This window comes from Staurois parvus, unplaced genomic scaffold (genome assembly GCF_062004578.1).
Source record: "Staurois parvus isolate SC_StPar_1 unplaced genomic scaffold, SC_StPar_1.0 ptg000715l, whole genome shotgun sequence".
NCBI lineage: Eukaryota > Metazoa > Chordata > Amphibia > Anura > Ranidae > Staurois > Staurois parvus.
In genome coordinates this window covers 4,934,972-4,949,911 of record NW_028318511.1, presented here as the reverse complement: position 1 = coordinate 4,949,911, position 14,940 = coordinate 4,934,972, and the positions used below count along the sequence as shown (strand labels likewise).

The 14,940-nt window shown below is 42.2% G+C and overlaps 1 protein-coding gene across 1 annotated transcript in view; it reads left to right on the top strand.

Moving 5' to 3' along the window:
• Positions 1-14,940, top strand: part of LOC149445623 (mucin-2-like) — a 166,342-nt gene that overhangs the window by 35,538 nt on the left and 115,864 nt on the right. The window contains exons 12-16 of the mRNA XM_089653541.1: positions 2,656-2,793; positions 6,616-6,780; positions 8,495-8,589; positions 13,090-13,216; positions 14,327-14,582. Coding sequence (XP_089509667.1) covers positions 2,656-2,793; positions 6,616-6,780; positions 8,495-8,589; positions 13,090-13,216; positions 14,327-14,582 — 781 coding nt within the window. The remainder of the gene's footprint in view (positions 1-2,655; positions 2,794-6,615; positions 6,781-8,494; positions 8,590-13,089; positions 13,217-14,326; positions 14,583-14,940) is intronic.

Below are 14,940 nucleotides of genomic sequence, written 5' to 3'. Positions count from 1 at the left end.
TAGTAATTCATCCCCCATAGTAATTCATCCCCCATATAGTAATTCATCCCCCATAGTAATTCATCCCCCATAGTAATTCATCCCCCATATAGTAATTCATCCCCCATAGTAATTCATCCCCCATAGTAATTCATCCCCCATATAGTACGGTAATTCATCCCCCATAGTAATTCATCCCCCATATAGTAATTCATCCCCCCTATAGTAATTCATCCCCCCTATAGTAATTCATTCCCCATATTAATTCATCCCCCATATTAAGTCCCCAAGTCCCCCCTGTGTCAATTTACTTACCTTTGCTCCGCGTGTTCCTCTCGCCGTGTTCCCGCGCCGTTCCGGTCTTCAGGGCGGACTGTGAGAGGAGCCTAGCTCCCCTCACGTTCGTCACGCTGCCCCGCCTACACACATCCTGACAGCCATCCTGACAGTATCACGCTCCGCGGGCCGGATTAAAAGGTCCGCCGGGCCGTATATGGCCCGCGGGCCGTATACGGCCCGCGGGCCGTAGTTTGCCCATTGCTGGTATAGCATCAAGTCAATTACACTCTTGGGATATTGATCTAGTCAGTTAAGTAGCAGAGGGGGTTTTTAATCAGTTTCAGCTGCTTTGGTGTTAATGAAATTAACAACAGCTGCACTAGATGGCCAACAATTAGATGACCCCCATAACAGGAATGGTTTTACAGGTGGAGGCCACTAACATTTTATTCCCTACTCATCTTTTCTGACTGTTTTTCACTAGTTTTGCATTTGGCTAGGGTCAGTGTCACTACTGGTAGCATAAGGGGATACCTGGAACCTACAGAGGTTGCATAGGCAGTCCAACTCCTCCAGAATGGCACATCAACACGTGCCATTGCCAGAAGGTTTGCTGTGTCTCCCAGCACAGTCTCATGTGCATGGAGGAGATTCCACAAGACAGGCAGTTACTCTAGGGGAGCTGGACAGGATCATAGAAAGTCTTTAACCCATCAGCTGGACCAATAACTGCTCCTTTGTGAAAGGAGGAGCAGGATGTGCACTGCCAGAGCCCTACAAAATGACCTCCAGTAGTCCACTGGTGTGAATGTCTCTGACCAAACAATCAGAAACAGACTTCATGAGTGTGGCCTGAGAGCCCGACGTCCTCTAGTTGGCTCTGTGTTCGCTGCCTGGCACCATAGCGCTTGATTGGCATTTGCCATTGAACACCAGAATGGGCAGGTCTGCCACTGGTGACCTGTGCTTTTCACAGATGAGAGCAGGTTCACCCTGAGTACACGTGACAGATGTGAAAGAGTCTGGAGAAGCCGTGGAGAACGTTATGCTGTCTGTAACATCGTTCAGCATGACCGTTTTGGTGGTGGGTCAGTGATGGTCTGGGGAGGTATATCCATGGAGGGACGCACAGACCTCTACAGGCTAGATAATGGCACCCTGACTGCCATTAGGTATCAGGATGAAATCCTTGGACCCATTGTCAGACCCTACGCTGGTGCAGTGGGTCCTGGGTTCCTCCTGATGCACAACAATGCCCGGCCTCATGTGGTGAGAGTATGCAGGCAGTTCCTGGAGGATGAAGGAATTGATACCATTGAATGGACCCCACGCTTGCCTGACCTAAATCCAATAGAACACCTTTGGGATATCATGTTTTGGTCTATCCGACGCCGCCAGGTTGCACCTCAGACTGTCTAGGAGCTCAGTGATGCCCTGGTCCAGATCTGGGAGAAAACACCCCAGGACACCATCCGTTGTCTCATTAGGAGCATGCCCCGACATTGTCAGGCATGTATTCAAGCATGTGGGGCCATACAAACTACTGAGTACCATTTTAAGTTGCTGCAATGAAATTTCAACAAAATGGACTAGCCTGCTACATCATTTTTTCACTTTGATTTTCGGGGTGTAATTGAATTCAGTCCTCTGTAGGTTGATAATTTACATCAAACGATGGGGAATCCTTACATTCCTAACACATTCCTAACACCCAGTGCATATCAGTATAGATATCCAGCGTGATATTTTTCCCCATTGAGATCTGATGTGTTTTCAAAGTGTTCCTTTAATATTTTTGAGCAGTGTACAATATTCAGCATTGTCACCTCTGTCCAATGATCAGGAAGCTAAATTACAAAGTAGTACAGCATATTTTCCAACTATCCCTCATTTAGAGAACCTGTTTCATGTTTGAAAAGTCGATATAAAGGAAAAGTAATCTGAAAAGATGCACCAGTGAGTTTACCCATTCTTTGTTTTGTGTGTTGATTCTTTATGGACCATGTAACTGAGGATGTGACAGGGGTGTGTCTGTTACCTACATACTTTGTACTAAAAGGTGTCCCCTTTCCCATATCAGAAAATTGGAAAGTATGCATATAGGCATCTTACTGACTGTGCAGTGTGGCATATGAGAGTAAACCATAAAAGTGGCTGTACAAAATAAAAATAAAATCCTTTACCAGTAAAACAGTAAACATTAGAATTTCAAACATGTATTTAAATATATGCAAGGAATACCATTGTATTCATGATATTCAAGATTCAATATATCACAGGTATATTTATGTGACTGTTAGTTTGCACTTAAAATATACTGTATGCCAGAAAGTCCACCTAAGGAAGTACAGTCTAGCATGGTTAATTAATTATGTTTTCTTGTGTTTTCCTCTGCAGCCAGTTTCTCCATCATGCAGCCCTCTAGTCCTTACATTATTGTGCAAGCTTCCTCTGGCCTTCAGATGCAGATTCAGCTGAAACCCATGATGCAGCTATACATCGCTATGCAGAAATCTGCCAGGGGACGACTTCAAGGTCAGTTGAAGAAGACCTGTTATCTATGGACAACATTGCACAATACCTACACCTGAACATACTGCATGTTTCAATACATACATATTATATATATATATATATATATATATACTATATTGCCAAAAGTATTGGGACATTCCTCCAAATCATTGGATCCAGGTGTTCCAATCACCTCCATGGCCACAGATGTATAAAATCAAGCACCTAGGCATGCAGACTGCTTCTACAAACGTTTGTGAAAGAATGGGTCGGTGAATTCAAGCGTGGTACCGTGATAGGTTGCCACCTGTGCAATAAAATCCATTTGTGAAATTTCCTTGCTACTAAATATTCCACGGTCAACTGTTAGTGGTATTATAACAAAGTGGAAGCAACTGGGAACAACAGCAACTCAGCCACTAAGTGGTAAGATGACAGAGTGGGGTCAGTGCATGCTGAAGCGTACAGTGCGCAGAAGTTGCCAACTGTTTGCAGAGTCAATAGTTAAAGACCTCCAAACTTCATTTGGCCTTCATATTAGCACAACAACAGTGCGTAGAGAGCTCCATGGAATGGGTTTTTCATGGCTGAGCAGCTGCATCCAAGCCTTACATCACCAATTGCAATGCAAAGCATCGGATGCAGTGGTGTAAAGCACACCACCACTTGACTCTAGAGCAGTGGAGACACATTCTCTGGAGTGACGAATCATGCTTCTGTCTGGCAATCCCATGAACATGTCTGGGTTTGGTGGTTGCCGGGAGAACAGTACTTGCCTGCCTGCATTGTGCCAAGTGTAAAGTTTTGTGGAGGGGAGATTATGGTGTGGGGTTGTTTTTCAGGGCTGGGGCGTGAGCATACCAAGACATTTTGGACAATTTCATGTTTCCAACTTTGTGGGAACAGTTTGGGGATGGCCCCTTTGTGTTCCAACATGACTGCACACCAGTGCACAAAGCAAGGTCCATAAAGACTTGGATGAGTGAGTTTGGGGTGAGGAAGTTGACTGGACTGCACAGAGTCCTGACCTCAACCCGATAGAACACCTTTGCGATGAATTAGAGCAGAGACTGCGAGCCAGGCCTTCTCGTCCGACATCAGTGCCTGACCTCACAAATGCGCTTCTGGAAGAACAGTCAATCATTCCCATAGACACACTCCTAAACCTTGTGGACAGCTTTCCCAGAAGAGTTGAAAGCTGCAAAGAGTGGACCAACTCAGTGTTGAACCCTATGAACTAAGACTGGGATGCCATTAAAGTTTATGTGCGTGTAAAGGCAGGTGTCTCAATACTTTTGGCAATATAGTGTATTTCAGTAATTCAGTGTCATCATAGTAACACTGTAAAAAAAAAAAAAATATATATATATATATACATAAATAAATATATATATATATAAAATAGTTTTTTCATGTCTTGATATAGGCTGATATAAATGTCTTTGTCTATTTGAGTGTGAACAACCAATTTATTAGCAAAGAGCACATTCATTATTTCATGCTGCAAGCTCCTCTTGGTCTTGAATAATCAGCGGGAGAGTTTTACTAAAACTAGTGCATACATAATCTGTTAGAGTTGTGCATAGTAACCAAACAGTTTCTAACTTCAGCTTGTTTTAAACTTTGACAATACAACCTAGAAGCTGATTGGTTACTATGCACAGCTGCACCAAATTCTGTGTGCACCAGTTTTAGTAAATCCCCCAAGTGCGTTATCTGATAAAATTGCAGTTATACAATTTTTCACTCGGAGAAGAATATTGCAGCTGACATTATAGACATCTTCTGTCCTGCTACAATAACTGTTAAAATATTTATGACATTGGCGATAATTAAAGCATAAACATTTCCCATGCACTCTTTGAATTCACAGATAATGTAGAACACAATTTTAAAGAGTTTCGAAAATCAATATTTAAGGTGCATGTAAACCCTAACTATATATTTCAGTATGTTTTGGTGTCATCAGTAGCGCATACATGACTGCAATCTGTACTCCTTAAGGCTAAAAACAGCTTTATTGTTCCAGCATGAACACTGATACTCCAACCCACTTATGATGCTCTTCACTCCCTTGTTCAGCTTAATTGCTCAGCATGTTTTCAGAAGGAGTACAGAGTGCATCCTTGTATGTGCTACTGGGTCTGGAGGGGAGAGTGACAGATTCCGGGGACACCTGCACCTGTGACTAAATGGAGAACGTGGCAGGCCTGGAACGGTATACAAACTGTAGGTGAACCTGTTATGGAATCATAGTTTATTATTCTATGTTTTCTTAAAACCCATCTCAGGTAAAAATTTAAGAGATGTATGGTGCTAATAGGGCAAGTAACCCAAGTCCATAAAAGTCCAACTTGAACAAATAGTCCTGTAATGTGATCCACAGGCTCACTTAGGGCAGCCACCCCAGAGCAGAAAACAGTCTCTGTAATGAAACAAAAAGGGAGAAAGGTGGTGCCCACTAAGTGTAGCTTTAAAATCATCCACTTTATTAAAATACAACTGGCATCTCACTGGATATAGCATTACGTGCAGAATTATCTCTGTTAACCCAGTAAGTTGCCAATTCTATTCTAACCACTTCCCGTCCAGCCCATGTACATAAACAGACGGACGGCAGCAGTGCAGGAGCGGGTGGCCGTTTATAAACGTCCTCCCGCATGCCCTGCCTGTGCATGCTCCCTTCCCATCCAGGCCAATTTTCTGTCATTTTTTTAACATACTGTCACTGAGGGTGACAGTATGTTAAAAGAACATAAATAATAATATAAAAAAATAAAATATTAATGTAAAAATTTTTGTTGAAAAATTATAATTTTTGGTTATAAACTAATTTGGGTTATTTTTTTTTATTAAAATGATAGCTGAATACATTTTGGCCAAGATGTGTGAAGAAAGATTATTTATTTGCAAACTTTTATAAGAAAACCCCTTTCCATTTATATAGCAACAAAATTAAAATCCCAGTGGTGAATAAATACCACCAAAATAAAGTTTTATATGTCTAAAAAAATGCTTAAAAATTCATATGGGTACAGTGTTGCATGACTGCGCAATTGTCATTCAAAGTGTGATAGCACTGAAAGCTGAAAATTGTCCTGGACGGGAAGGGGGTGAAAGTGTCCGGACTTGAAATAGTTAAATAAAGTGCATGACTTTAATGCTACACTTAGTGGGCATGCCCTTTCTCCCTTCTGGTTAAATTTTGCTCAGGGTTACAGCACAGTGTGATAGCACTGAAAGCTGAAAATTGGCATGGATGGGAAGGGGGTGAAAGTGTCCACTGACTTACACTTAGCAGCAGCCCTGTCACCCCGGTTTAAGGACTCCTTCAGTTTTGCTGTCTATCAGGTCTATCAGATAGGTAGTCCAATGAACAACTGAAGCAGCTCACATGGCAACATTGATGCAAATGTAATGCCTTAGAGTTGTCAGCCTATAACAGGAAGATATGGTACTGGCAGGGTCTCGAGGTAAGAAACTTTGCTACAGATTAATAAAAAAATGTATTTGCTTAGGAGACCTATACAGTGACACATGCTGCTAAACATACTGAAATTTTTTTTATGTTTACATACATATTAATATATGTACATTTAGCATCAATTTCAGGACTGTTCCCTTATGCTACAAAATTCATATGTGTTTACACAGGATTGCTGCAAAGATCTGTGACTGGACTAAGAGGATTTCCAAAGCAAGTTTAGGGTTTTATCAATGGGACTGTTAAATGCATGAACTTTTGCATAGCAGTTAATATTTGTGCAATGACCGTAGAAGAGTTATTTATTGAAAAGTTGTGATACCAAGAAACACAGTAAAGAACTAATACATGTTTTGCAGGTCTTTGTGGAAACTTTAATTCTAAGGAGGGAGATGATTTTAAAACATCGGGTGGTCTAGTAGAAGCCACAGCATCTGCCTTTGCCAACACATGGAAAGCCCAACCCAACTGCCATGATGTGTCAGACCTGCTGGATGATCCCTGCAGCCTCAGCATTGAGAGCAGTAAGACATTATTTTCATTTTATTACTATCCAACATCCATTATCCAGTGCAGGATATGGTTTTAAATCAACAGAAGTCCAACTAATGCTCAGAAATTCCCATTTAGTGATCACAATTTCAGCATTGCCCTATGCTGAAATTGTTTTTTTGATCACAGGGTTCTCCTGGTTGAAATTCTAAGGTCCCACATTTACCTTTTCGTGCATCCAGCAATCTCTACATGTAATAATAATGAATTAAAAGCAGTTACTCCATTTGTCAAGGTTGAAGAAGAATTAGTTAGAATACCTAGCAGTCTATGCTGTGTATTTTAAAAAATACCTCAATGAAACATAAATCGTACTGTAAATAAAATGACAACACAAAATGTAGTATACGGCAAAAAGGAGTACGCTCTTTTTATTTATAATCGTATTGTCGGCCACTCACTACCCTGATACCACCAATCACCAGGCTGTTTTTCATAATTCTAATATGTTAAATGCATATATATTATTACAAAAAGATTGTTGTTGAAATAAATAGTCTGGTGTCAAAGTCTCTTTAAGACAGAGAGAAGCTAATGTGACAAACACTCTTGTGTTTCAGTTCCTTAGTGTAGAAAACCAGTTCTGGCCATCAGGCGCCCTGATAAACCCAAATAGGTAAACATGTCTCCTCGTGGATCAACTAATACAGCATAGTTTACCACTCTGAAAATGAAATTCTTCAACCATTTATATTAAAATGGAAATATATTTCATACAAGGGGGTGTCTCTTACAATCATATACAGGTCTGTGTATGGAGCCTCCAGCAGGCCTCTGTTCTATGTGTTTGTAAGTGACATCACTCAATGACTTCCATTCCAAAGAAAGAATCAACAGATACACACTAATGATTTATGTAGCACTTAGGCTTTAGTCCAGAAAAAGACCTTGGCCTTAATCTCTACCTAGAGCAGGGGTGTATTTACCACAAGGCAAACAAGGCATTTGCCTAGGGCGGCATTTTTAGGGAGGCAGCACTGCCCCCTGGAAGAAGGGACATATGCTGCATGGGGACCAGGTGGGATCTGAGAGAGGCTGTGGGCTGCTTGATGGTGTATGTAGAGAACAACTGTTGTTCCCAGGGATGTCCAGAGCTGCGAAGATGAGTGTCTTTCTCTCTGTCGCCATTGGGGGGGGGGGTTTTAGCGGAAGGCTATCTTGGGTGGGTGGGGGACGGGGGATGGGGCAGGGGTATTGCCGGTCACTGTCAGGCGCTGTCCACGGGGGGGGGGGGGGGGGGAATCTGGCATTGGTCAGTTTCAGGCTCTCTCTCTGCTGTGGAGGGGGGGAGGGGTGTCCGATTTTTGTGTTACATAGGTAAGCACAAAACACCACTGACCCAGAGACCACCCACTCTAACATTTTCACACTCAAAGCTTAGTGGTAGTCTCCATGACTAAGCCTTGAGTGGTGAAATGCATCAGAGTGGGTGGTCTCTGGGTAGGGACAAAGGCCAAGGTCTTTTGCTGGAATAAAGCCTTAATACTGGATACATCCATTCAATCAGCATCCGAGTTCCAGGAGACAGTGGGAGTGTGGCGTCTGAAGCAGAGCAATTCTGCCTGCTACTTGAAAGTCAGGAAATTATATCTGGTCATTTCAACCAGTAAAGTTTTTCCTTTATTTTGTTAATTTTTACATGTTGCTCCCATGCGTACATTAATCTCAGCACACCATTCTTTCTAGAAACCTATGCAGACTATTGGTGCTCTGTGCTAGAAAAAGATGAGTCTCCATTTGCTAAATGCCATTCAGCAGTAGACCCAACTGGGTATGCAAAGGTGAGTTCTGTACTGTGTGTGGTCAGATGTCTTATGTTCACTTTGCAAGGGAAGTTGCATTTTACAAGAAAATTGCCCCAGAGCTTTTTAACCACCTTCCGCCCCCCCTATAGTACAATGACGAGCTCAAGGTGGTTCTCTCGTTCTGATAGGACGTCATATGATGTCCTACCATTCTCATGGCGCATGCGTGGCTCAGGGAGCGCGCAGCACGGCGATCGCTGATGCGCTGTGTCCCTCGGACACAGCGGATCACGGAAAGAGCCGAAGATGTTGGCTCGGTCATGTGATCAGCTGTGTCCAATCACAGCTGATCACATGTAAACACGGAAATGCCGGTTATTGGCATTTCTCTCCTCTCAAGCTGTCACGCTGACAGCTCGAGAGGAGAGGAGAGCCGGTAATCACTGATGATCAGTGCGCCCTGATAATCAGTGTGGCCCCAGAAGTGCCACCTGTCAGTGCCCATCAGTGCCACGTGCCGGTGCCCATCAGTGCCACGTGCCAGTGCCCATCAGTGCCACATCAATGCCACATATCAGTGCATACCAGTGCACATCAATGCCACATATCAGTGCCCATCTGAGCTGCCTTTCAATGTCACCCATCAGTGCCAGTCAGTGCCACCTATCAATGCCAATCAGTGCCACCCATCAGTGCCAGTCAGTGCCGCCTATCAGTGTCGCCTATCAGTGCCAGTCAGTGCTGCCTATAAGTGCCAGTCAGTGCCACCTATCAGTGCCAGTCAGTGCCGCCTATCAGTGCCAGTCAGTGCCGCCTATCAGTGCCAGTCAGTGCTGCCTATCAGTGCCATATATCAGTGTCATGTAACAGTGTCATGTATCAGTGCTGCCTTTCAGTGCCCATCAGTGATGCCTGTCAATGCCCATCAGTGCAACCTACCAGTGCCTCCTCCTCAGTGCCGCCTATCAGTGTCCATCAGTGCAGCCTATCAGTGCCCATCACTGCAGCCTCATTAGAAGGAGAAAAATCACTTATTTACAAAATTGTATAACAAAAACTATGAAAAATGTTTTTTTTTTCAAAATTTTCAGTGGTTTTTGGTTTGTTTAAGAAAAAATAAAAATCCCAGAGGTGATTAAAAACCACCAAAAGAAAGCTCTATCTGTCTCAAAAAATTGGTAAAAATTTCATATGGGTACAGTGTTGCATAACTGTGCAATTGTCATTCAAAGTGTGACAGCGCTGAAAGCTGAAAATTGGCCTGGGCAGGAAGGGGGTATAAGTGCCCTGTAGGCAAGTGGTTAAAAGAGGTTACACTTTGCTGACTTCCATTATCCAATTGTGTGCAAACAAAAATATGCTTGGCAAGTGACTACCACCTCACCAGATTCACTAATCTCTGGTGCAAATTCCCTTGCAATGTGCATCCTCCCTTGGAAAAGTGAACAGCTTATTTGCCTTTTATAAATCAAACCCATTCTGCCTTAGGAAGCACTAAAATGTGACACTTATTTAATGTCAGGTACATATAGAACTTTGCATAAGTGATACACAGAATTAAAGATCTCAAATTATAACAAATGTAAAATTCAGTGATGGGGGGAGCCAGGGTACCTTCCACCTTATATTATGGAGGTGGGAACAGGGATTGGTAGTCTCTAGTCTGAACACACTTCTTGTCCTAGGGTGACAAGGATAGGAAGTGACAATGCTGCTCCTCCATAGGCAAAGTACAATAACTAAAGCCTGGTACACTTTATAATATTTTTTTTCGTTCAACCCAGCATGCTGAATGAAAAAACCTGAAAGATCACTGTACTAACACAAGCGATGTTAGTTCGGCGATCTCCTTCACTGTGCTATTGTGCCCTGACACGGGGACTGTCCCCCTGCCAGAGCACACTGGTCAGTGCTCGCAGCCATAGGCTGCAAGAGCTTATCAGATGTCGACTGCCTGCTGGTTTTCAAGCTTGCTCATTCAACAGAAGCCGGTCATGAGATCCGCATCTGTTGGACAGGCAGCTGTACACATGGGCCAGAAATTGGCTGGTTTCTACCGTAAAGGCTGATTTCGGCTGATATTTGGCCCATTTGTAACAAGGCAGAAGCCTTTTCTCTCAAGGATGAGAATAAAAGGAATAAAGTCTGAAAAAAGATAAGTATTGCAGTTAAAGTATAACTAAAGGCAAAACTTTTTTTTAGTTTTGGATAGAGTGAAGATGGAGTAGATTACCTTTCACCTTTGATTGCTGTCTGTGCCCCCGGTAGGGAGAGTCAACCCATCTATTTGTTATGAGAAAGTAGAAGAAAATCCCATATTTTGGGTTGACACCAGAACAGGAATCTATTCCAATGGGGGCATTCATTTTGGTGCCCCTGGTGATACTCCAGAATTCCCTCTCTTTGGAGAGATTTCCTTTCATTTCCTGTTTTGGCTATGGGACAGTGAAGGCAAATCTCCCCTATGGAACACAGATGGCAAAAAAACAAAACTGACAGGGGTTATAACTCTACCTTACTTTATCCAACATAGAAAAAAATGTTTTGCCTTTAGGTTCACTTTAGCGATCAGTAAGCTGCAATACGCTATGTTTTTGTTTTGGGGTTGTAGATACAGTTAAATAAAAAATAAATACGTATATATTTATGTATATATACTGTTAATATTATTATTATACAGGATTTATATAGCGCCAACAGTTTGCGCAACGCTTTACAATATAAGGGAGACAATACAATTACAATACTTTCAGTACAGAAGGAATAGGAGGACCCTGCTCGTGGAGCTTACAATCTAAAGGAAGGGGAGGATGATACAAAAGGTGATAGCTGCGGGGGATGATCTGGCGGAGGTGATTCAAGTACAGTTCTTAGGCTGGCCATACATTATACAATTATCTGCAGATTTTCTGCCCAATTTCCTTTAGATTTACCTTCAACTATGTAGTGCAAGGGCCTGCCTAATTGGATACAACTGAAAGTGTTGTTTAGGTTTGTCCTATTATATGGTTTTTGGTAAATCTAAACCAAAAATCTGCAGATAATTGTATAATGTATGGCCAGCCTTAGGTGGAGGTGGAGGTGGGGTAGGCTTCCCTGAAGAAGTGCGTTTTCAAAGATTGCCTAAAGGCAGACAGGGTGGGGCTGACTGGACATGCTGTGGTAGGGAGTTCCAGAGGATGGTAGAGGCTCTGGAGAAGTCCTGGAGGCGAGTGTGGGAGGAGATGATGAGGGAGCTAGAGAGGAGGATATCGTGGGAGGAGCGGAGTGGGTGATTAGGGCTGTATCTGTCGATGAGGTTGGCGATGTAGCTAGGGGCAGTGTTGTGGATGGCTTTGTAAGCTGTGGTTAGTATTTTGAATTTTATACGTTGGGTTAGTGGAAGCCAGTGGAGGGATTGGCAGAGAGGGGCAGCAGTCATTGATCGGTTGCTAAGGTGTGTGAGTCTAGCAGCAGCATTCATAATAGACTGAAGGGGGGATAGCCTGTGTAACGGTAGACCAGTGAGGAGGGAGCTGCAGTAATCGAGGCGGGATATAACCAAGGCGTGGATAAGTTGTTTTGTGGTGTCATTGGTCAGGAAGGGGCGGATTTTGGAAATGTTCTGGAGGTTGAGGCGGCAGGATTTAGCCAGTGAGTGGATGTGGGGCCCAAAGGAGAGGTCAGAGTCTAGGATTACGCCTAGCACCCTGGCATGAGGGGAAGGACCAATGGTTGTGCTGTTGATCTTAATGGTAAAGTCATGAGTGGGGGATCAGGGAGGAGGAAATATTACAAGCTCAGTTTTTGAAAGATTGAGTTTAAGGTAGCAATGTGACATCCATGCTGATATGTCGCTTAGTAGATTTGTGATACGTGAGGAGATTGAGGGGGTGAACTGGGGAGTGGAAAGATAGATTTGGGTGTCATCAGCATAGAGGTGGTATTGGAAGCCATGGGAGGTTATCAGTTGGCCCAGGGAGGAGGTATAGAGAGAGAAAATGAGGGGCCCAAGAACAGAACCTTGGGGTACCCCAACAGAAAGAGGAAGCGGAGTGGAGGAGGAGGAGTTGTATGTGACACTGAAAGTGCGCTGAGAAAGGTAAGAGGAGAACCATGAGAGAGCAGAGTCACGGAGGCCGATGGAGTGGAGTTTACTGAGGAGGAGTGGGTGGTCAACTGTGTCAAAGGCAGCATGTGTGTGTGTGCTTGTGTATATCACCTAGTAATAGCTTTGGAAGTATTCATGCTTTATTGTCTTACAACACTGAATATGCTCTTATGACAAGGTGAAAAGATCTCAAAATTATATATATATATATATATATATATATATATATAGATATGTCATGGACTGATTAAGTCAAGCTCACAAAGCCAGAGTATACTTGGAATAAGGGTATTCCAATAGGTGGCATCACTCGTACTTGTTTCATGTACGAGTGATGCCACCTATTGGAATATCTCTATTTTGGAATAAATTGGCATTATTTTTTTCTGAGAGCGTTAGAAACTCATGCTTGCAATTTACATAAACTGTGTTTTCATTTTGCACAGAGATGTCGTTATGATACTTGTAACTGTAAAGACAGCGAGCAGTGTATGTGTGCTGCACTCTCCTCCTATGTCAGGGCCTGTGCTGCTAAAGGGATCATTTTGTGGGGCTGGAGGAATGGAATTTGTGGTAAGTATTGATTTGCTATCAAATAATATTACTTTAATAGACTAACTGTGACAAAAAGTTAACACTTTTGTATATCTTATATTGTATATCTTACTAGTTAATAACTATTCATAAAGATTTGGCATTACCTCTACCTTTTAACTTTTGGTATCCTAGTAAGTTTCTGATTTCCAACAATGTGGTTGATTTACTAAAACTGGATAGTGCAAAATATGGTACAGCTGTGCATAGGAGCTAATCAGCTTCTAATTTCAGCTTGTTCAATTAAGTTTTGACAAAATCTGGAAGCTGATTGGTTTATATGCAGAGCTACACCAGATTTTGCACTCTCCAGTTTTAGTAAGTCAACCCCATTGTGTTATAGGTCACACTGCTTAGATGAGATGCAAAAACAAATTACATTTTGTAACAATCTTCATTACTCTACAAGTAAAAAATAATCCAGTTTATAACTAAGAATGAGGTTAGGGTTTGCCACTACCATGGGTTTGGTAAGAATCCAAGGGATTCACAAAGTTTGCAACTTGCAAATTTTTGGCTTAAAATGTTGCAAGTTCCCTACCAGAAATAAGGAACAACCTCTAATATGGTGCATAGCTTTTGCCCCTGATCAGCTGAATCACAAAAGCTGATAATCTGAAATAATGGATATCCCTGCACTCTCTCTATAAAAAGGTGGGTTCAGAAGCAGCCATATTGTCAGTGTGTGTAGGAGATTTTAGGGAGAGCTGACAATTCTGTGTAATTCTTTTAAATGTTGGCATTGGCACATAACACGATTCTCCCTCTCACAGAGTTCAGTAGGTTGTGCAGCAAAGTTAGTGAACTTTCAGCAACATTAGCAAAACTGAACCCCTATTTAGAACTAGTTTTCCACAATACATGTTAAATGCAGTTAATATAAATAGTATAGTATATGAATGTGTAAAGTAATGTATTACTTATAGATTGTAAGCTCCCAGGATCAGGGCCCTCCTAACCCTCTTGTATTGAACTGTATTGTTGCTGTATTGTCTCCCTTTATATTGTAAAGCGCTGAGCAAACTGTTGGTGCTATATAAATCCTGTATAATAATAACAATAATAATTGTAATGTATTCTCTTTTTCAGACAAGGACATCTCTTCTTGCCCATCTACCCAAATCTATCTATATAACCTGACCACATGCCAACCAACCTGTCGTTCCCTGGCAGAAGGTGAGAAAGCTTGTGCCAGTGGGTTTACTCCAGTTGATGGCTGCGGCTGTCCAGATGGAGAGTTCCTGAATGAGAAGAACCAGTGTGTACCCATATCTCAGTGCTCTTGTTACTACCAGGGCTCATACATGAACCCATTGGAAGTCATCCATAAGCAAGATGAGCGTTGGTAAGTAAAACAAGAACATTTATGGCTGCCATACAGTAAATGTGTGGTAAATAATTACAAATCAGATTTCAGTAGCTTACTGAGGGAAAAATAAAAAAAATCACTTCTAATCAGTAACTGTAGGTTACTATATGCCTACTTCACACCTAGCTAACGAGGTCAATTATACATGTATCATCTACACTGTAATTCTTTAGACTTTCAGTTTATTTGCATGTTCTCCTAGAAACAATATTTATGCATTTCTTCCATTCAACAAAATATATAAATCTAAATATCGCCGATCACCAGTCCTTAGATGTGGTGGTTGCATTAGTTTCTTTTTTTCAGGCCTTTTTTCCTATATTTTCACCTGATG